Below are 23,823 nucleotides of genomic sequence, written 5' to 3'. Positions count from 1 at the left end.
ATGATGATCGGGACATGATGATGATGATGATGATGATCGGGACTCATGATGATGATGATGATGATCAGGACTCATGATGATGATGATGATGATGATCAGGACTCATGATGATGATGATGATGATCAGGACTCATGATGATGATGATGATCAGGACTCATGAGTCCTGATCATGAGGATGATGATGATGATCCGGACTGATGATGATGATGATCAGGACTCATGATGATGATGATGATGATGATCAGGACTCATGATGATGATGATGATGATCACGACTCATGATGATGATGATGATGATCAGGACTCATGATGATGATGATGATCAGGACTCATGAGTCCTAATCATGAGGATGATGATGATGATCAGGACTGATGATGATGCTGATGATCAGGACTCATGATGATGATGATGATGATCAGGACTCATGATGATGATGATGATGATGATCAGGACTCATGATGATGATGATCAGGACTCATGATGATGATGATGATCAGGACTCATGATGATGATGATGATGATGATCAGGACTCATGAGGATGATGATGATGATCAGGACTGATGATGATGATGATCAGGACTGATGATGATGATGATGATCAGGACTCATGATGATGATGATGATTATGATGATCAGGACTCATGATGATAATGATGATAATGATCAGGACTCATGATGATGATGATCAGGACTCATGATGATGATGATGATGATCAGGACTCATGATGATGATGATGATAAGGACTCATGAGTCCTGATCATGAGGATGATGATGATGATCAGGACTCATGATGATGATGATGATGATGATCAGGACTCATGATGATGATGATGATCAGGACTCATGATGATGATGATGATCAGGACTCATGATGATGATGATGATGATCAGGACTCATGATGATGATGATGATCAGGACTCATCATGATGATGATGATGATCAGGACTCTGATGATGATGATGATGATGATCAGGACTCATGATGATGATGATCAGGACTCATGATGATGATGATGATGATCAGGACTCGATGATGATGATGATGATGATCAGGACTCATGATGATGATGATGATCAGGACTCATGATGATGATGATGATCGGGACTCATGATGATGATGATGATCAGGACTCGATGATGATGATGATCAGGACTCGATGATGATGATGATGATTGGGACTCATGATGATGATGATGATGATGATGATCGGGACTCATGATGATGATGATGATCAGGACTCATGATGATGATGATGATGATGATCAGGACTCATGATGATGATGATGATCAGGACTCATGATGATGATGATCAGGACTCATGATGATGATGATGATGATCAGGACTCATGATGATGATGATGATGATGATGATGGTGATGATCGGGACTCATGATGATGATGATGATCAGGACTCGATGATGATGATGATGATCAGGATTCATGATGATGATGATCGGGACTCATGATGATGATGATGATGATGATCAGGACTCATGATGATGATGATGATGATCAGGACTCATGATGATGATGATGATCAGGACTCATGATGATGATGATGATCAGGACTCATCCTGATCATGAGGATGATGATGATCAGGACTGATGATGATGATGATGATCAGGACTCATGATGATGATGATGATGATGATGATCAGGACTCATGATGATGATGATGATCAGGACTCATGAGTCCTGATCATGAGGATGATGATGATCAGGACTCATGATGATGATGATGATGATCAGGACTCATGATGATGATGATCACGACTCATGATGATAATGATCAGGACTCAGGGTGATGATGATGATGATCAGGACTCATGATGATGATGATGATGATCAGGACTCATGATGATGATGATCAGGACTCATGAGTCCTTATCATGAAGATGATGATGATGATCAGGACTAATGATGATGATGATCAGGACTGATGATGATGGTGATGATCAGGACTCATGATGATGATGATCAGGACTCATGATGATGATGATGATGATCAGGACTCATGATGATGATGATGCTGATGATGAGGACTCATGGTGATGATGATGATCATGACTCATGATGATGATGATGATGATCAGGACTCATGATGATGATGATGATCAGGACTCATGATGATGATCAGGACTCATGATGATGATGATGATGATGATCAGGACTCATGATGATGATGATGATGATGATCAGGACTCATGATGATGATGATCAGGACTCATGATGATGATGATGATGATGATCAGGACTCATGATGATGATGATGATGATGATCAGGACTCATGATGATGATGATGATGATCAGGACTCACGATGATGATGATGATGATCAGGACTCATGATGATGATGATGATCAGGACTCATGATGATGATGATGATCAGGACTCATGATGATGATGATGATGATGATGAGGACTCATGATGTTGATGATGATGATGATGATCAGGACTCATGATGATGATGATGATGATCAGGACTCATGATGATGATGATGATCAGGATTCATGATGATGATGATGATGATGATGATCAGGACTCATGATGATGATGATGATGATGATCATCAGGACTCATGATGATGATGATGATGATGATCGGGACTCATGATGATGATGATCAGGACTCGATGATGATGATCACGACTCATGATGATGATGATGATGATCAGGACTCATGATGATGATGATGATTATCAGGACTCATGATGATGATGATGATGATGATGATGATGATTCTTGCCTTGACGACGATGATGATGATGATTCTTGCCTCTAGGGTGGACTTGTTCTCTTGGAGCAGTTTTAGTTCACAGTTAGGCCCTGTGTTCCTCTCTTCTCTTTTCATGGTATTTTACTGGCTTCCCTCACTCCTCACAGTGGGACCACAGGAGACTGCTAAAAAGTGATGTTAAGTTTTCTTCTTATGACAATGATAAATTTAGTTTTCTCTGTCTTGTTATGTGTCAGTTTCAGGGTCATCTGTTTCTATTGACCTTTATATCCTATTTAGTGAATGTGTGGACAGATTTAGCCTTACTTAGCTGCAGTTCTCCTCGAGTACTTAGAAGTCTCTTTTATGTCTTGTTTAAGAAACCCTTCGTAGATCAAGTTTATAAAGATACAAAGATTTAAAGATATAAAGTTTTGTTTTGTTTTGAGACGGAGTTTCACTCTTGTAACCCAGACTGGAGTGCAGTGACGCGATCTTGGCTCCCTGGAACCTCCGCCTCCCAGGTTCAAGCAATTCTCTTGTCTTAGCTTTCTGAGTAGCTGGGATTACATGTGCTCACCACCACCCCTGGTTAATTTTTTTTGTATTTTTACTAGAGATGGGTTTCATCATGTTGGCCAGGCTGGTTTTGAACTCCCGACCTCAGGTGATCCACCCGCCTCGGCCTCCCAAAGTGCTGGGATTACAGACATGAGCCACCATGCTTGGCCAATTATATATAAAGATTTTTGTTGTTGTTGCTTATTCTGTGTCTTTACAGATTTTTTTTAGGGAGGGCAGTTTGAACTATCCAATACTTGATAAGATGGTTTTTACATATTCTATATTCATAGTGCATTGTTCTATATCTACTAAGTTTTGTAGGACTTACTTTATATATTTTAGCCTACTATTAAATACATGCAAGGTTAGAATTATTATAATTTTATTGGCTTACAGGGAATCTTGTGTCCTCTGTACTTTCACCCTCATCTCCCATTCCTGGATTATTTTGAAGCAAATCCTAGTCATCATATTTCATCTGTAAAACATAATAATAGTTACTATATTATTATCTATTTCATTTAATGTTAATATTGGTTCTTAAGATATTTTTGGTGACTGTAATGCTCATTTAACTTTCCTTATTTCATGGCATGTATATTTTGAGTTTACATCCTATAATACTTTCTTTCTTCCAGCATTTTTTTGTGAAGCAAATGTTAAACAATTATATTTTGGTGGATACTAAAAAGTTGAAAGGCTTATAGAATGAACACCTGTCAGTCTACCACCTACAGTCAGCATTTAGCTCTGTGCTCCATATTCTTTATCACTTACTTATCCAGCTCTACATTGCTCTCTCCATCCATAAGTCCATCTTCCTTTTGATTCTCTTTAATATTGGAGACATCATTATCCTTTACTGATAAACACTTCAGCATGCATATCAATAAGTAATATTATAATGTTTCTTTGTGGTTCTTCTTAGGACTTATGTAAGATGCATAAATCTTAAGTGTAACATTCAGTGAGCTTTGACATATGCATAACTTTATGTAATCTGGACCCCTATGACAACACATAACAATTACTTTCACCCCAGAAGTACTCTTATGCCTTTTTCCAGTCATTTCCTGCCCCCACATCCACCAGAGAAAATCACTGTTTGGATTTTGTTCAATATGCCTTAATTTCACCTATCTTAGAACTTCTTGTAAGTGGAATTACACAGTATACTCTCTGTCAGAAAATTAGCAGGTTGATTTTTTTTTTATGGTTATTGTTGTTGACTTTGTCCTGTTGTTTCCCAAAAAAGCAGGTTCATACAGACTGTGGAGTTCTTTCCCATTCCTTGCTTCCCACCACCCCATAAAAAATGTGGGGGCATCCACTGAGAAATTTGGAGCCGGTGTGAGTTTTCATGGGTATGAGGTCTCTGCTTTTGGATTTATGATCGGTGCCACTCCCTCAGTTTGCATAGGTGGGAAGAGACTCCTTTCTTAGTCATCTCAAATATCATAGACATGACAAAATATCATAGACTGGGAGGCTTAAACAACAGACATTTATTTCTTACAGTTCTAGAATCTGGGAATTCCAAGATGAAGGTGCTGGCACCTTTGCTTCATTGTGAGGGTCCCCATCCTGGCTCGCAGGCTGCCACCTTCTTGCTGTGTCCTCTCATGGTCACCCCATGATCTCAACTAAACCTGTTTATCTCCCAACAACTCCACCTCCAAATACCATCACATTGGAGGTTAAGGCATCAACATATGAATTTAGGGGGGATGCTAACGTTCAGTCCATTATCAACTCCCTTCTCTCGCCCCCATATTAATTGCTTGCTGATTTGTCTGTCAGTTAATTAAAATAAAAGGCTTCTTGTCTACCACTGACTTCTGAAAGTGTGAATGTTTAATGTAATGGGAGTACATGTTAGGATTTTATTTAACTCATAAGTGAGGTTACTGGCAGAATGACAAAGCTGGTTCAGTGCAGGTATGAGAAGATGGGGTGTATGTGGGTAGTGCCAAAATAACACCATTGTAAGTTACCCTGTAACTTTACAGAATCAGCAAACTTAACTCTCATTATCTGAGTGATCAGAAAAATTAGAAATTATACAGATGATGTAGGAAAGCTCATGTAATCATATATCCGACAAGTTTTGGAGTACTTTTCCTGGACAACATGGCGAAATCCCCTCTCTACAAAAAATACAAAAATTAGCCAGGCAGTGGCACCTATGGCTTGACTACAGGCAGGCACCTGGAGTTCAGCTATTCGGGAAGTTAAGGTGAGAGGATCGTGTAAGCCTGGGAGGTCGAGGCTGCAGTGAACCATGATCATGCCACTGTACTCCAGCCTGGGCAACAGAGTGAGACCCTGTCTCAAAAAAACAAAAGTATTTATCATAATGGGATTTTGAATTATATCAAATCCTTTTCTGTATCTGTTGAGATGATCATATGTCTTTTGGTCCTTCACTCTGTTGATGTGATGTATCACAAGTATTGATTTGTGTATGTTGAATCATGATTGCATACCTGGGATAAATCTCATTTGGTCATGGTGTATTATCTTTTCTGTGTTACTGGATTGGGTTTGCTAATATTTTGTTGAGGATTTTTCCATTTAGCGTCATCAGGGATATTGGCCTGTAGTTCTCTGTTTTTGTTGTGTTCTTGTCTGTTTTTGGTATCAGGATAATGCTGGTCTTGTAGAATGAGTTAGGAAGAATTCCTCCCCGCCCCGCTTCAGGTTTTTGGAATAGTTTGAGAAGAATTGATGTTTGTTGTTCTTTATGAGTTTACTAGAATTAAGCAGTAAAGCAATTGGGTCCTAGGTTTTTCTTTGATGGAAGACTTTTCATTACTGATTCAGTCTCATTGTTGGTCTGTTCTCCAGGAATATATGCAGAACATGTCCTGCGGCCCAAGAATCTTGGACTTGCACATCAGAGGCAACAGCAACTACAATTTTCTGATCAAAGCTTCCAGAGTGACACAGCTGAAGGTCAAGAGAAAGAAAAAAGCTCTAAGCCCATGGCATTTTCCAGCCCACCCCTAAGACATGCAGTAAGCTCAAGGAGGAGGAACAGCGTAGTGGAAATAGAGTCTAGTCAAGGCCAGAGGGAAAATCCTACAGAAATAGACAAAGCATTGAAAGGAATAGAAAATTCAAGATGGGGAGCATTCAGGTGTGCAGAGCGTGGGCAAGACTTAAGCCAGAAGACGATAGTAATCATACACAAAAAAGCACATTCCAGGCAGAAACTTTTTACATGCAGGGAGTGTCACCAGGGCTTTAGAAATGAGTCAGCATTGCTCTTGCACCAGAAGACACACACAGGAGAGAAGTCTTATGTATGCAGTGAGTGTGGGCGAGGCTTCAGCCTCAAGGCAAATCTCCTCAGACACCAGAGGACACACTCAGGAGAGAAGCCTTTTCTGTGCAAGGTGTGTGGACGAGGCTACACCAGTAAGTCATACCTCACTGTGCATGAGAGAACACACACAGGAGAGAAGCCTTATGAATGCCAGGAGTGTGGGCGAAGGTTTAATGATAAGTCCTCATACAACAAGCACTTGAAGGCACATTCAGGGGAGAAGCCTTTTGTGTGCAAGGAGTGTGGGCGAGGCTATACTAATAAGTCATACTTCGTTGTGCACAAGAGAATACACTCAGGAGAGAAGCCTTACAGATGCCAGGAGTGTGGCCGAGGCTTTAGCAATAAGTCACACCTCATCACACACCAGAGGACACACTCAGGGGAGAAGCCCTTCGCGTGCAGGCAGTGTGAGCAAAGTTTTAGCGTGAAAGGAAGTCTCCTCAGACACCAGAGAACACACTCAGGGGAGAAGCCTTTTGTGTGCAAGGATTGTGAGCGAAGCTTTAGCCAAAAGTCAACTCTCATCTACCACCAGAGAACACACTCAGGGGAGAAACCTTTCGTTTGTAGAGAATGTGGGCAAGGGTTTATTCAGAAGTCAACTCTCGTGAAACATCAGATCACACACTCAGAGGAGAAGCCTTTTGTGTGCAAGGACTGTGGACGAGGCTTTATCCAAAAGTCAACCTTCACATTACACCAGAGGACACACTCAGAGGAGAAGCCTTATGGATGTCGGGAGTGTGGGCGAAGGTTTCGGGATAAGTCCTCGTATAACAAGCACCTGAGGGCACACTTGGGAGAGAAACGTTTTTTCTGCAGGGATTGTGGGCGAGGCTTTACCTTGAAGCCAAATCTCACCATACATCAGAGGACACACTCAGGAGAGAAACCCTTCATGTGCAAGCAGTGTGAGAAAAGTTTTAGTTTGAAGGCAAATCTTCTTAGACATCAGTGGACACACTCAGGGGAAAGGCCATTTAATTGCAAGGATTGTGGGCGAGGCTTCATCCTAAAGTCAACTCTCCTCTTCCACCAGAAGACACACTCGGGGGAGAAGCCTTTCATCTGTAGTGAATGTGGGCAAGGATTTATCTGGAAGTCAAACCTTGTGAAACACCAGCTTGCACATTCTGGCAAGCAGCCTTTTGTATGCAAGGAGTGTGGGCGAGGCTTCAACTGGAAGGGAAATCTCCTCACACACCAGAGGACACACTCAGGGGAGAAGCCCTTCGTGTGTAATGTGTGTGGACAAGGCTTCAGCTGGAAGAGAAGTCTCACCAGACACCACTGGCGGATACACTCAAAGGAGAAGCCTTTTGTGTGCCAGGAGTGTAAGCGAGGCTATACCAGTAAGTCAGACCTCACTGTGCATGAAAGAATACACACAGGAGAGAGGCCTTATGAATGCCAAGAGTGTGGACGAAAGTTTAGCAATAAGTCATACTACAGTAAGCACTTAAAGAGACACTTACGTGAGAAGGGTTTTTGTACAGGGAGTGTGGGTGAGGCTTCATCTTGAAGCCATATCTCACCAGCCATCAGAGGACACACACAGGAGAGTAACTTTGCTTTGTTACAAGCTTCAGTTGAGGCTGTATAACTTGTTTGTGAAGATATAATAAAGGCAGACAGAATCCAGAGGGCCACAGAGAACCTGATTTCAACCCATGTGTCCCCAAGAGATTCGGAGAAAAGAGGTCAATGTTTAAGGAACAGAGATGCCAGTTGAGGGGAGGGCATTATCTGGGCTATTGGGGAAATATGGTCTCTTTCCTACTGAGCACATGTTCTTGTATTTGTGCCAGGCTGTTTTTTCTAAGGACTGCTCTTAGCCAGTGACTGCAGAGCAGGGATACCAAGGGAGGTCTGTTACTGACAATCTCCCCAACCTCCTTGGACTGCAGGCAATCTAGGACACCTCCACCAAACCTCTTCTTGCACTTTCCTTCCCTCTGGCTGCCCTCCCAGCCTTCCTTGGTTTGAATGTCCTTAATTTATGTTGAAACGCTACATAAACTGTTTACTGTTGAAACAGTGTGACAGTATTAGGAAGTGGGACCTTTGGGAAGTGATTAAGTCAAGTCATGAAGATAGAGTTTTTGTGAATGGGATCAGGTGCCCTTATGAAAAGGCTTGATAGAGGGAGTTTGTCCTGTGGCCCTTCTATTTTCTGCTCTGTGAGGACACAATGCTCCTCCCTTCCAAAAGATGCAGCATGAAGGCATCATCTTAGAAACAGACATGAGCCCTCAACAGACAATTGAACCTACTGATATTTTGATGATGAACTTCGCCTCCAGAACTCTGGGAAAATAAAGTCCTCTTTATACATTTCCTAGCCAGTGGTATTTTGTTATAACAGCTCAAATAGACTAAGTAACTGCTCCCCTCATCATTCTCTCACAATCATATCTTGAAATAAAATCTCTGTACATGCAGTCCCATCTTGGTCTTTGCAGAGAACTCCCTCCAACACAGTGATACCAAGAACAGTCTGACAAAACAGGTGGTAAAATAGGGATCTGGGGACCACTCACCTGCCTGGCAGGAGTAAAGCAGGTTGGCTAGTGGGGCACAGGTAGGTGGTTAGCTGCAAAATATTTCACAGGTGATTTTCTGAGAAAATGCTTCAATGATAGAGAATGCTGTGGCATGTGTGATGATGCAGGCCTTGGAAAATGTAGGGAAAGTGCCTACAAAGAGCGGAGTAGACTGATTATCGCTGATCTGCATTACCACCTGCAGAAGGACCTTGAGAAATTGAAGACGTCATTCAGCCATTAGCAAACAGTGGTTAAGTAAACCAGGACTCCTTGGTGAGTGCTTACGAGGCCTTTATCTTCTTGGATAGAAGGCAGAATCATTGCCCAAATGTGTGGGCTGAAGGCCTTGTAGTTACAGTGGCAGAGCTCTACAGATGTTGGAATGCTTAGCCAATGCATGTCTGTTTTGTAGAGGTCAGACCCTTTGTGAGGAAAATCTGGGATCCTGAAAAATGATACAGGAACATCTCCATGGATGCCCAAGATTGCCTCTGCCATGCTCCCAGCCACAGACCATCTGAGTGTGTAGAAATGGCCCGTCCTTCCTTATGAATAGCATTTCCACCATTCATTACCACAGAACCTTCACAATTAAGGCCAGCTTAATGCACATGTGCCCTACATAGCTGTACACAACCCCTGTCCAGCACAGGGAAGATACATGCAATATGCCTATCCTTTTGTAAACGGTATTTGTGATGCTTGCCCTTCAACTTCCATAACTTTCCTCATACTCATTTTGAGTTTCACTATACATTGTGGGTTCACCAGAATTCTGTGCTTCTCTTCCATATTAAACACATTTACATCTGAGTAATCAGGGACACTGACAGCCCCAAGAGACACCACTGTCCATTTGGACCCAGAATTTGATTTGAATTCAGAAGACAACATCTTAGCATAAACAGCCAAGGAACCTGGTCAACGCATTTCCTGCTCAAGTTCCTTTTGAGCAGGAAAATGATCACACAGATGGGATTGGAAACATAAGACAACTCATAGCTACTTTTTCCCTGTTTCTTACTCAACATGAAGTTAGTGCACTGGTAGAATGTGCATATGGAGAAGTGAAGTAAAACAGTTGAATTAGAGATTAGACACAGTGGTTCATGCCTATAATCCCAACACTTTCTGATGCCAAGTTGAGTGGATCGCTTGAGTGCAGGAGTTCAAGACCAGCCTGGCTAAAGTGGCAAAATCCCATCTCTACAAAAAACTAGCCAGGTGTGGTGGCACATGCCTGTAGTCCAAGCTACTTGGGAGGCTTAGATGGGAGGATCACCTGAGGCTGGGAAGTTGAGGCTGCAGTGAGCTGTGACCACACCACTGCACTCAAGTCTGGGCAACAGAGTGAGACCTTGTCTAAAAAAAGCAAAAAAAAAAAAAAAAAAAAAAAAAAAAAAAAGGTTGAATTAGTTTCTGCAACATTTCTAACATTCTTAAAAAAAAAAAACCACACATCCTAATAGGAGCAACAAAGTAGAAACTGTCATTTCACTGATTGTGCTGATTAAATGGGCAATGCACAATATAATGATGAACAGGAAAGCTCGACAAATACATATGCACACACACACACATATATATATAATATAATTATATAAATACATAATTATATTTGGGATTACACTTGTAACCCCAGCACTTTGGGAGGCCGAGGCAAGTGGATCACGAGGTCAGGAGATCAAGACCATCCTGGCTAACACGGTGAAACCTAGTCTCTACTAAAAATACAAAAAATTAGCCGGGTGTGGTGGCGGGTGCCTGTAGTCCCAGCTACTCGGGAAGCTGAGGCAGGAGAATGGTGTGAACCCGGGAGGCAGAGCTTGCAGTGAGCCAAGATCGCGCCACTGCACTCCAGCCTGGGTGACAGAGCGAGACTCCGTCTAAAAAAAAAAAAAAAATTGCCAAGAACTACCCAGCATGTATCAGCAGAAAGTTGAGTCCCTAATATGACAGTATTCCTCAAGAAAATAAACTATTTACCTGGGGACAAACTGACTACATCAGCCACCTGCCAGCCTCTAAAAAACAGTGATTCAGCCTCACAGGGATAAATACCTGGATTTATTCCAAACATGGATTTGCCTTTCTAGTCCTGTAAGGCTCAGCCAGCACTATTACTCATGCCTGATCCAAAGACATGAAATACCAAGTAATATAACATCCAACCCAGGAGATTCACTTCATAGCAAAAATGCTATCGGAGTGTAAGAGTAGATAACAACTCTAAATATATATGTATCCAACAACAGAGCACTCAGATACATAAAGCAAATACTATAAAAAATAAAGATTCCAAGACAATAACTATTGAGAACTTCACTCCACTGTCAGCATTGGATCATCTAAACAGAAAAATCAACAAACATTGGATTTAAACTGCACTTTAGACCAAATGGACCTAACAGATATTTCAGAATCTTTTATCCAACAGCTGTAGAACACACATTCTTCTAATCAGCACATGGAACATTCTCCAGGGTAAACCTAATACATTAGGCCACAAAACAAGTCTCAACATTTTTTTTTTTTTTTTAAGACAGGGTCTTGCTCTGTCATCCAGGCAGGAGTGCAGTGCTGTTATCATAGCTCACTGCAGCCTTGAACTCTTGAGCTCAAATGATCCCCTCTTCAGCCTCCCAAGTAATAAGGACTACAGATGCACACCACAATGCCTAGTTAATTTTCAACGTTTTGTAGAGACAGTGTCTCACTATGTTGCCCAGTCTTGTCTCAAACTCTGGGCCTCAAACAATCCTCCCACTTGAGGAGCTTCAGATTCCCAAAACACCAGGATTACAGGCGTGAGCCACCAAGCCTGGCCTCAACAAATTTTTAAAAATTGAGGCCTGTAATCCCAGAACTTTGGGACGCTGAGCCGGGCAGATCACAAGGTCAGGAGTTCAAGACCGTCCTGGCTAATATGGTGAAACCCCGTCTCTAGTAAAAATACAAAAAATTAGCTGGGCGTGGTGGCGGGCACCTGTAGTCCCAGCTACTCAGGAGGCTGAGGCAGGAGAATGGCATGAACCCACAAGGTGGAGCTTGCAGTGAGCCAAGATCCGCCACTGCACTCCAGTGTGGGCAATAGAGCGAGACTCCATCTCAAAAAAAAAAAAAAAAAAATAAATCACATCTAGTATCTTCTCAGACAACAATGAAATAAAACTACGTATCAATAACAAGAGGAACTTTAGAAACTACAAATACATAGAAATTAACATATTCCTGAATGATGGTCAATGAAGAAATTAAGAAGGAAATAAAGACATTTCTTCAAGTAAAAAATGTTGGAAACACACATCTCAAAACCTATGGGATACAACAAAAGCATTGCCATGAGGGAAATTTGTAACAATTAATAACTAGAGTCAAAAAGCAGAAAGACTTCAAATAACCTAATGAGACACCTCAAGGAAAGAAAAACCAAACCCCAAATTAGTAAAAGGAAGACAGAATAAAGATCAGAGCAGAATAAAACAAAATAGAGACAAAATCTACAAGGAAATAATCACAGGGAAAGTTGTGTGGTTTTTTTTGTTTGTTTTATTTTTTTTTAAGATAAAATCAATAAACCAGTAGCCAGACTAACCAACAATACAAAGAGGAAGCTCAAATAAATAAAATTAGAAATGAAAAAGAAAACATTACAACTGATTCCACAAAAATGCAAAGGATCATTAGAGACTCTTATAAGCAACTACACACTAACAAAGTGGAAAACCTAGAGGAAACGAATAAATTCCTAGATGCATTTTATATAACAAGATTGAATCATAAAGAAATACAGGCTATTCAAGACATGGTGGCTCCACTAGGTGATATGTTCTCTTAGCAGCTACCAGGGATCCCACCACCCACACTGGAGCTCCGGGGCCAGGCTTCACTTCTTCAGGCAGCACCAGATACTCTGAGACCTTCTAACAGTACCGGGTGAATGAGTTGGAGTCATCTTTCAAGGCTTGTTTAGCTTCTCTGGTGAGTGAGGACTATGTCAATGGCATTGATCAGGAAAACATTTAAACTGGTGTTGATCAGTATATCTAGGAGTTTCTGGATATTGCAACACAGGCAGAATGTTTTCCTACAGAAAACGATTGCAATTATTTGTCCAGACACCAGAGCAAGTTACCAAAGAGGATGTCTCAGAACTAAGGAATGAATTACAACAGAAACACACACTGTCCAGAAGCACTTGACAAAGCTGAGGCATTGGCAACAGGGGCTGAAGGGCATCAAATGTGCAGCACAGAACACCAGCCAGCAGCCCTCAGGGCTCCTCCGTGTACCTCAAGCAGGCATCTGCCAACATCCCTGCACCCCAGAAGCTGACCTGAGCACAAAGGTCAAGGCCATCAGCCCAAGATTGGGCTGGTGTCTGAGGCCGCCCTGTGCGGACAGTTTAGCCACAAATCCCTTCTCGTGAACTTGGGATTTTGAATGAAGGAGTTAGTTTTATGCTCCCACCTAAATTTTTTTCACTATTTTTATAAGCTGTTAATGTCTTAAGTACTTTACAAAATGCCCAGAGCTTGAGTAAACCAAATTCTTTTTCTCTTTAGCATAGTTAAGACTGTCAGTGTGGTGACACTTATAGATTCTGTGTTTTTATGTTTGTATGACTTTTCATTTTTTTGTGTGTATTTCCTATTATTTGATCTGAGGGAAAAAAAAAATTGCAATAGCCTGAGAATCAGGGGATTAGGATTTTGGTTGTAGGCCTTTTATGATAATTACCCTTCAGTGGTAGTATAGAAAAATATGTAAATTTGCTGTTTCAAGACTTCAGAATACTTCAGAAGAGGAATCTAATGCAACCATGTTTGTAATGCTTCCAAAGCTCTTAGAATGGGGATTTTTTGTGTGAATAGGTCAGAATAGGATTAAGGTTTCCTGGGTTAGGGTAGTCACATTACAGTAGGATCCTTAGGTTGAGGCTGACTTTTATTCAGGGTAAGGTTATATTTTGTGTGGTGTTGGTTTACTTTTTTTTTTTTTTTAATAGGGAGGGACATAGTAGGATCAGTGATATGCTAAATTTTGTCATGTCCTGCAATAAGGAATCCATTTAAGTAATGGGGCAGACCCTGTTCTCAGTAACATGGCAGTTGGGGCATAGGTGAAGTATGAGAGGCTAAAGCTTGCTCTGATTATCTTTTTTTGTTTTCAGTTTTGTTTGCTTATATTGTTTTTATTTTACATTTTGGGAAGAGAGAGATTTTCCATTAAGGAAGATTTTTGCTGTGGATTTGATTCCAAGGGACTGGGGTCTCAGGGTGGAGGTGGGCTTGCGGGTGCGATCCTTGGCTACTTAACCTCCACCAAGAGCATGCGGCGCCTCTGCCTTTGGGAAGATATTTTGCTCTCTCGTTCGTTCCACAGGCCACCTCAGATACTCTGTTGAATTGCTGTTAAGAAATACAAGCATTGTTTCAGGCTCTCATTGCGTGAGGTCTTCCAGTGTTTTATGCAGTCTTTTATTAGATTACATCTTTTTACTCAGAACAAATGCTTCACTGTCATCTGAGCAGGGAGTACTCCTGTGGCTCAGTGTTTAGCTCACTTTGTTTTCTCCAGCCTTGAAGGTCCCTCCCACACACACTGACATCCATTCATCTCTTGATCTGATCTAGATGCCACCTGGTCCCTAAAGCCTCCCAGCACCTTTTCTGCTGCATCCCTAGGGCACAGGACTTTTATCTCTTCTATCGTCCTTTTTAGGTTCTCCCTTGTGGGTTAGTCATTTGTATCTGTCTCCCTGCCCATCACTAATTGTACACCCATAAATATTAGACATTATTCCCTTTGAATATACCAGGACCATATGTTATTTATCCTTATAAATGATAGCTATTACTCTGTTTTGTCTGTGTATATACAGTATCTGGCATTGAACCTGTGATTAATTGCCTGAGACCAATGAATCCCCTCTGTTAGAATGTATAGTTTAAACAAAGCTTTTAAAACCCACATTATATTACCTCAAGGTTGTTAGCCTAGTCATCTAATGGTGATTCAAAACTCTGATTAGCAGCTTTAGATTTCTTGATTAAAGACCTAAATAAACTAAGTTTTAGGCTTTTTTTTTTTTTTTTTTTTTTGAGACTGGAGTCTCACTCTGTTGCCCAGGCTGGAGTGCGATGGCGCGATCTTGGCTCATTGCAACCTCCGTCCCTCCAGGTTTAAGCAATTCTCTGCCTCAGCCTCCAGAGTAGCTGGGATGACAGGCACGTGCCACCACGCCTGGCTAATTTTTTGTATTTTCAGTAGAGACAGGGTTTCACCATCTTGGCCAGGCTGATCTTGAAATCCTGACCTTGTGATCCACCCAACTTGGCCTCCCAAAGTGCTGGGATTACAGGCATGAGCCAACGCACTCGGCCTTTCTTTATTTTATTTTTTATTTTTTTTTTTTGAGACAGAGTCTCACACGGTTGCCAGGGCTGGAGTGCAATGATGCCATCTCGGCTCATTGCAATCTCAGCCTCCCAGGTTCAAGCAATTCTGCCTCAACCTCCTGAGTATCTGGGATTACAGGTGCCTGCCACTATGCCCAGCTAATTTTTTTTTTTTTTTTTTTTTTTTTTTTTGTATTTTTTAGTAGAGATGGGGTTTCACTGTGTTGGCCAGGCTGGTCTCAAACTCCTGACCGTGATCTGCCCATCTCAGCCTCCCAAAGTGTTGGGATTACAGGCCTGAGCCATCGCGCCTGGCCAGTTTTAGGCATTCTTTAAAAGGGGTTTTTAGTGAAAAGATTGGAAACTATTCTATTTAGTGCTCAGTGAAAATATTTTGAATTAATGTATATACCAGTTATTGCCATTTCCCTATTTAATTCAGAAGTTTTTTTAAATAAATAGCAATTTTTCAATCTTGGAAAAAAAAAAGGCATACAAAACCTGAACAGACTAATAAGTAACGAGATTGAATCCATAATAAAAAGTCTCCCAAGAGTGAAAAATCTAGGACCAGATGGCATTGCTGCTACATTTAACTTCAAAAGAACAACTAACATTAATTCTCAAATTATTCCAAAAACATGAAGAGGCAGAAATTATTTCAAACTTAATCTATGAGACCAGCATTACTCTGATACCAAGGAAACAACAGCCAAAAAGTCCCTTATGAACATACAGTAAAAATCTTCAAGAGTACTAGCAAACTGAACCTAGCAACACATCAAAAAGATACCATGATCAATGGGCTCTACCTCAGGGATGCAAAAGAGGTTGAACATATGCAAATCAATAAATGTGATATATCACATCAACAGATTGAAAGACAAAAACTATGATCTTCTCAATAGATGCAGGAAAAGCATTTGATATAAGTTAACATTCCGTCCTGATAAAAACTGTCAACAAATTAGGCATAGAAAAAACATACCTCAACATAATAGAGGCCACATATTACAAACCCACAGCTAACATCATAATGAATAGGGGAAAGCTGAAAGTCTTTCCTCTAAGAACTGAAACATGAATCAAATGCCTACTTTCACCTCTCTTATTAACATAGTAGTGGAAGTCTTAGAATCAAGCAAGATAAAGAAATAGGCATCCAAATTGGAAAACAGAAAGGCAAATTATACCTTTTTACAGACAAGATGATCATTCTAAAGCCTTCACCAAAAAACTTAGAATAAACAAATTCAATAAAGTGACAAAAAAAAAAAAAAAAAAGGGCAAGATGTGGTGAAAAAGCAATTCTTATACACTGCTGCTGGGAATGTAAATTAGTACAGCCATTATGGAAAATGATACGGAGGTTCTTTTTAAAACTACAAATCGAACTGCCATACAATGAAGCAATCCTACAACTTGGTATCTATTCAAAGGAAAGGAAATCAGGCGGGGTGTGGTGGCTCAAGCCTATAATCCCAGCACTTTGGGAGGCCGAGGTAGGCGGATCACAAGGTCAAGAGATCAAGACCATCCTGGTCAACATGGTGAAACCCCGTCTCTACTAAAAATACAAAAATTAGCTGGGTGTGGTGGTGCGTGCCTGTAGTCCCAGCTGCTCAGGAGGCTGAGGCAGGAGAATCGCTTGAACTTGGGAGGTGGAGGTTGCAGGAAGCCAAGATTACACCATTGCACTCCAGCCTGGGCGACAGAGCGAGACTCTGTCTCAAAAAAAAAAATTTAAAGAAAGAGGGATGTTTAGAACACACCAGAAAGTCCAAGTCATGAACAGTCTGTGTAAGTCACAATAAGAAGATTTATTTCCCAAAAAAAGAAAAAAAGAAAGAGGCCAGGCAAGTGGCTCATGTCTGTAATCCCAGCACTTCGGGAGGCCAAGGTGGGCAGATCACCTGAGGTCAGGAGTTGGAGACCAGTCTGGCCAACATGGCAAAACCCTGTCTCTAATAAAAATACAAAAATTAGCCAGGCATGGTGGTGCACACCTGTCATCCCACCTTTTCGGGAGGCTGAGGCAGGAGAATCACTTGAACCTGGGAGGCAGATGTTGCAGTTGCAGTGAGCTGAGATCACATCACTGCACTTCAGCCTGGGCGACAGAATGAGACTCTGTCAAAAAAAAAAAAAAAAAAAACTTTTATATGATCAAGTTGTCTATAATTAAAAGGAAATTATAGTGATCTTTCTAGAGATTGGGCTTGATGCAAAAAACAACACTTATATATTAAATAATTGCTTCGAACAATGAAATTTTCCTAAGGGATTGATTTACTCTTAATAGATTATAATATATTTTAATTTTTTTAACCCAAAGTTCAACTTTTATTGCACCTCACCATTTTTTTGTTTTCTCTCCCTTCTGAAATAGTAATGCCCTCCTTCAACTCATTTTCAGCTCATATATGTTTTTTTCAAGTTCTCTTTGTTGAGGTCTGATGCTAACAATATTTTCTTAAGGTCTAAACAAAATGTTTTCTTCCAACGTAATATTCAGTGCAGTGAGGAAGGTGTTTTCTTTTGCCTTTTGGTAACTGGCCTAACAGATTTTACAATTTATTGAAACAATTCCTATGCCATTATTACTAAGTTTTGCTTTGCTTAGGAAAAAACTGAGATTAAAACAACTTTTTAAATTAAATTTATTACATCCATATATCTTTCTGTATGTGCTTTTACAGTCCTTGTGACATTGATTTATAAGGCCTTGACTCCTGGGTCTAAAAAGGACACCAAGTCCCACTAAATCTTAAAAACTGACAGCAATTAAAGCCTCATCTTCAGGCCTGGTAAAAGATGCCAATCAAAATAAACTACATTTCAAACTACAGAAATGAAAGCTATTCAACTCCTCAAGACCAAGAGACTATCAAGGAAGAGGTGGGCATGTGAGATTGTATGGGCTGATTTTGAGAGATAAAATAGTTCAGTTTCTTTAATGTCAAAGACACACAAATGCAAGACCAGCATATAGGCCCCTGTGTCAGATTAACAAGGTTTTCTTAAAGCATTAACTGACTCCCTAATAAAGGTTATAAATGGTATAAAAAGCTTATGGAAGTTATATCTTATGGTTAACATTAAAATTTTATAGTTTGTTTATAAAATTTTGAAAAACAAATCTAATTGGCTTCATCCTGTTTTTATTAGGGCTTATTTGGAAAATTAAGTCTCCTCTCTGAAAGAATGAAGGTTTTCACCCTTTTTTGAAATCTTTATGTTATCACTTCAGTTAAATGAATAACATATTTTACAATGACCTGTAATCTCATTTTGTAATATTGAGTGTTTAAACCTTTGATATTTGACAAACTTTCCAAAGTGAAATTATAAATTATGTCTTTTTCTGACCTAATGAATCCTTTAAGGTATAAAGTTCCCTAAAGTCCAAAAATGACATATATGGGGTTTTTTTGGTACAAAAATTATACAGGAAACATTGTCAAATATGAAATGCTATTTGGTTTTCTTTGGGCTGCATTGTATAAATATATTATTGATGTGTTCCAAAATTATGAAAAAATCCTATAATTCTGATAGGACTTAGTGTACGTTATCAGTAATAATTATAATTATGTTAGTGTGTCACAGAGGTAACAAGTTTTCTTGTCAATTGCGTCTTTGACTACGACTGCTCTAAAATTTTTTGTCATCCATGGACAATTGTTGTTTTGGTCCTCTTTAGAAGGTGGTTTTATAATCAGCTATAAAACTCTGAATAGGTGCTCCTCAATGCAAGTTTCTGATAACTTTGGAGGCTGTGACATCGGAATAGAGGAAAAACTTTCAGGACTCAGAGAGCTGTAATGCTCATGAATATCAAGCAAAACAAAAATTAACTGCATGGACTGAACTAATAGAAGACTGAAGTAATCTTTTTGACTTTTTACTTAAAATGTTGCTGATCCTTTGTTCTGTTTTTTCAGTCAAAGAAACCTTTCTTTTGAGCTATTGACAGCTTTTAACAATTAAGTATACACCTATGAACAAAATCTGGAACATATTTGTTTCTCTCTACCTGATTTCTCCAGAATTTGGAAGTTATTTGTGAATATTCTTAACTTATTGGCAATATAGCTATTGCATACGCAGAGTAAGAATCTGTTTTCATTTGTAACAGGACACAATTTGAGAATCTGGTTATTTTACCAAGGCTTTGACTTGAATGGTATACTTTCCTTTAAGGAATCAAACTTGACATACAGAGCCAATAAAAGCTCCTTGAGAAAACTGGCCCACACCTCATCTACACAGTCCCTGCACAGGGCTCCTGACCTGTAGTAAGTAGAGACTGTCATTTTCTGACAGGCTCAGGGCCCCAAGTTATTTTAAAGCCTCAAGAGGAGAATTCACACAATTCATGAGTATTTGATGGTACAAATCCATGGCTGTGCTTGGCTTTAAAAAGTCTTATCTGAGATTCCTTCTATGAAAAAAGTTCCATCAAAGCCAATTTTAAAAACCTATTGAAAAAATCATTATTCTTGCTGCACTTTATACAAATAGTCTGGCCAAATATAATAAGCCAAATTGGTCCTATCATGATTTGTCTTTAGTAAAAATGGGAAACTAGGAGAGAAAAATTATGTTTCAAAAACTATAGTACACCTGTTCTTAGATTCTAGTCTTGCTTGTTTTCAATTTTTATTATTTTCAACAGTTTGAACTGAATTCTAATTTTTCCTGGTTACTGGTCTCCAAAATAATGTTTTCAATACTTTTCTTCTTTCTTTTCCTTTTTTGCCACATTTTTCCTAATTTGAAATCACTGAAAACTAAGATGTGATTTCTTAAAGCCCTGCAAAATGAATCTGGACAACTTAATGTCAGAAGAAAGTAACAGCAACCTATTTACATACATAAGCCACTTTCATACCTGCCTACTGATGTACAGACTTCAGAGTAATGTGGTCTATATTGATTTTCCAGGATTGTTCTTTTGTTTGTTGTTGTTTTTCTCCCTTTTTCTCCTGGTTTTCTCTTCATAGAACATGAGAATTCTCAACCTGCTAAAAATGAGTTTTCTTAACTCAGGACCTGCACATCTAGGAGTAAACCATCCTAGTCATGAATTATCAGAGAAAACCTGAGACCAGAGACTCACTTTCTTCTAAAATGCTTTCTCCAAAATATTTTAAAAAAAGAAAAGGGGGGAAATGTGAAAGGAAAATAAATCTTAGAGACCCAAAAATCACTAAACTAAAGGGAAAAGTCAAGCTGAAAACTGTTTAGGGCAAGCTTGCCTCCCATTCGATTCAAAGTCATCCCTCTGCTCACTGAGATAAATGCATATCTGATTGCCTCCTTTGGAAAGGCTAATCAGAAACTCAAAAAAAATGCAACCATTTGTCTCTCACCTACCTGTGACCTGAAAGCACCCTCTGTGCTTGAGTGGTCCCACCTTTCCTGATGGAATCAATCAATGTATGTCTTACGTATATTGATTAATGTCTTATGTCTCCCTAAAATGTATAAAACTGGCCAGGTGTGGTGGCTTATGCCTGTAATCCCAGACTTTGGGAGGTTGAGGCGGGTGGATCACAAGGTCAGGAGTTCAAGATCAGCCTGGTAAAGATAGTGAAACCCTGTCTCTACTAAAGTTACAAAAATTAGCCGGGCAAGTGGCGGGAGCCTGTAATCCAAGCTACTTGGGAGGCTGAGGCAGAGAACTGCTTGAACCTGGGAGGCAGAGGTTGTGGTGAACCAAGATTGCACCACTGCACTCCAGCCTAGGCAACAGAGCGAGACTCTGTCTCAAAAAAAAAAAAAAAAAAACAGCTATGCCCCCACCACCTTGGGCACATGTCATCAGGACCTCCTGAGGCTGTATCACAGGCGCACATTTTCAACCTTTGCAAAATAAACTTTCTGAATTCACTGAGACCTGTCTCAGATTTTTGTGGTTGACACATGAAATCAGACATACCAGCAGAACAAAATAGAGCCCAGAACTAAACCAATACATTTATGGTCAATTGATTTTTGACAAAAGTGCCAAGAATACACAACGGGGAAAGGGCAGTCTCTTCAATACATGTTGCTGAGAAAACTGAATAACTACATACGGTAGAATGAAATCAGAACTTTGTCTCACACCATATCCAAACATCAACTCAAAATGTATTGCAAACTTAAATGTAAGACCTGAAACTAAAAAACTACTAAAAGAAAACTTAGGGGAAATGCTCCATGATATTGGCAAGGATTTTTTGGATATGACTCCAAAAGCACAGGTTACAAAAATATATAAATGGAATTACATCAAACTAAATAGCTTCTGCACAGGAAAGAAAAAAAAAAAAAAAAATCAACAGAGTGAAGACACAACCAAAAGAATGGGAGAAAATATTTGTAAACCACATATCTGATAAGAGGTTAACATCCAAAGTATATAAGAAACTCAGGCTCATGCCTGTAAACCTAGCACTTTGGAAGGTTGAGGTGGGTGGATCACCTGAGGTCAGGAGTTCGAGACCAGCCAAGCTAACATGGTAAAATCCCATCTCTACTAAAAATACAAAAATGAGTGGGGCAAGGTGACACACACCTGTAGTCCCAGCTATTTGGGAGGCTGAGGTACCAGAATCACTTGAACTCTGGAGGTGGAGGTTCTCAGTGAGGTGCCATTATGCCACTGCACTCCAGCCTGGGTGAGAGAGAGAGAGAGAAAAAAAAAGAATATGACAAATAGCAGTTTCAGTATGGGAAAGACATATACTTTCTTATACTTCTGCCATTGTCCACTGCATGATTTATTCACATATTTTGGAGTATAGGGAAGGCAGGATTCTGCAATTCTGAATAATGGAAACTGTGGCCAAGTATATAAAGCCCAGGTAGCAGTTATTAGGTATTCTGATAATACTTTGACGACCTTGTTTGTCAGCTGGTATTAACTTGAATGTGTTCTTGTTTAGTTATTATTCAATTGGTGTCTTCTTATTTTCACTTCTGACTTCAACAAATACCTGGAAACTTATTCTGTATTTGGCACAGATCTATGCTGTGGAAGAACAATAAATATAGTAGTGCTCTCAAAAACTTGCAATAAATGGGCCAGGTGCAGTGGTTCATGCCTGTAATACTAGCACTTTGGGAGGCCAAGGCAGGCGGATAACTTGAGATCAGGAGTTGAGACCACCCTGGCCTACATGGTGAAACCCCATCTCTACTAAAAATACAAAAATTAGCCAGGTGTGGTGGTGGGTGCTTGTAATCTCAACTAACCTTGAGGCTGAGGCAGAAGAATCACTTGTGACTGGGAGGTGGAAGTTGCAGTGAACCAAGATGGCGCCAACACACTTCAGCTTGGGCAACAGAGCCAGACACCATCTAAAAGAAAAAAACCTGCAATAAATGCAGGATGATAGATGCAGGCTGGTAATTTGGGGATACTGTTGAGAACTAAAGAAATAAAGTGCTTGGGATCATAGGATATAAAAAATACTTCATGGAGAAAGTGGGCCTCAAGAATGGCTGTGACTAGACCAGTAATTAAGGAAGCAGGGGCCTCCACATTTTATCCTCCTGCACTCACTCTTCAGTAATAAGGGGACAGAAAAGGAGGGGCATGAAAGGAAGTCTTTTTTTATCCTACTTCTAGGGAAACTGCCCCAAGAAAACTTTGGTCAGCAGCTTCTATAAATCATTGTGAATCTCATGATCCATAACATGCAAAAGAAACTCCTCTGTTTACATTTTTAAGTCTCATAGTATTCCATCTTGCAGATACACCAAATTTTATTTTGTGGTCCCTGGAGCACCCAAGGGTGGTTTCCATTTCCACCCTTTTGAATTTACAGTGCTGCAGGAAATGCTCTAGTATCTGTATCCTGTAAAAGTTGTGAAAGTATTTCCAAGGGTAAATTTCTAGCAGTGGGAATGATTGTTCAAGGGATAGATTATGCCAAATTATTCTCAAAGGAGGCTGCACCAATTTATATTCCCTCCACCAGTACACAATGGCCTGTTTTCCTACCTGGTCACCAGCTCTGACTGTCAAACGTTAAACTTTTGCTTATCTCATATATGTAGGTGGTATCTTCTTATAGTTTGGATTTGCATTTCTTAAAATGTGAGTATGACTGACCACCTTTCCGGGACTAATTGGCTGTATTTACTTTTCTATCCTCTGGCCAAGCTAAGTGTTAAGAATCCAGGGAAGATATAATTTTGAGTCATCAGCATATGCATACAGATGGTATTTAAAGTCATAAAAGTGAATGAGATCCCCAAAGGAG

At 40.0% G+C, this 23,823-nt stretch overlaps 1 protein-coding gene, 1 long non-coding RNA gene and 1 pseudogene across 6 annotated transcripts in view; 2 read left to right on the top strand and 1 right to left on the bottom strand.

Annotated features, from left to right (window-relative positions):
* Positions 1 to 8,952, top strand: part of ZNF337 (zinc finger protein 337) — a 32,913-nt gene extending 23,961 nt beyond the window's left edge. For 3 of the 4 annotated variants that reach the window (XM_050746548.1, XM_050746551.1, XM_050746549.1), the window contains one exon: positions 6,135 to 8,952. In XM_050746548.1, the coding sequence (XP_050602505.1) occupies positions 6,135 to 8,140 (2,006 nt within the window). In that variant the 3' untranslated portion in view covers positions 8,141 to 8,952. Of the gene's footprint in view, positions 1 to 3,763; positions 4,652 to 6,134 lie in introns of those variants that run through there. The other variant, XM_050746550.1, reaches the window with a different exon arrangement.
* LOC126929870 (uncharacterized) lies at positions 350 to 23,350 on the bottom strand. The gene is made up of 4 exons (XR_007717311.1): positions 22,811 to 23,350; positions 22,131 to 22,229; positions 2,103 to 3,765; positions 350 to 757 (listed from the first exon to the last, which is right to left on the bottom strand). It is a non-coding gene; the product is annotated as an uncharacterized LOC126929870 (long non-coding RNA).
* On the top strand, positions 9,059 to 15,247 carry LOC126929867 (mediator of RNA polymerase II transcription subunit 28-like; annotated as a pseudogene). The gene has a single exon (XR_007717307.1). The product of XR_007717307.1 is annotated as a mediator of RNA polymerase II transcription subunit 28-like (transcript).
* Positions 23,351 to 23,823: the final 473 nt, after the last annotated feature.

Source organism: Macaca thibetana, chromosome 10 (assembly GCF_024542745.1).
Source record: "Macaca thibetana thibetana isolate TM-01 chromosome 10, ASM2454274v1, whole genome shotgun sequence".
NCBI classification, from domain to species: domain Eukaryota; kingdom Metazoa; phylum Chordata; class Mammalia; order Primates; family Cercopithecidae; genus Macaca; species Macaca thibetana.
Note: the sequence above shows the minus strand (reverse complement) of the source record. Positions and strands in the feature narration are given on the sequence as shown.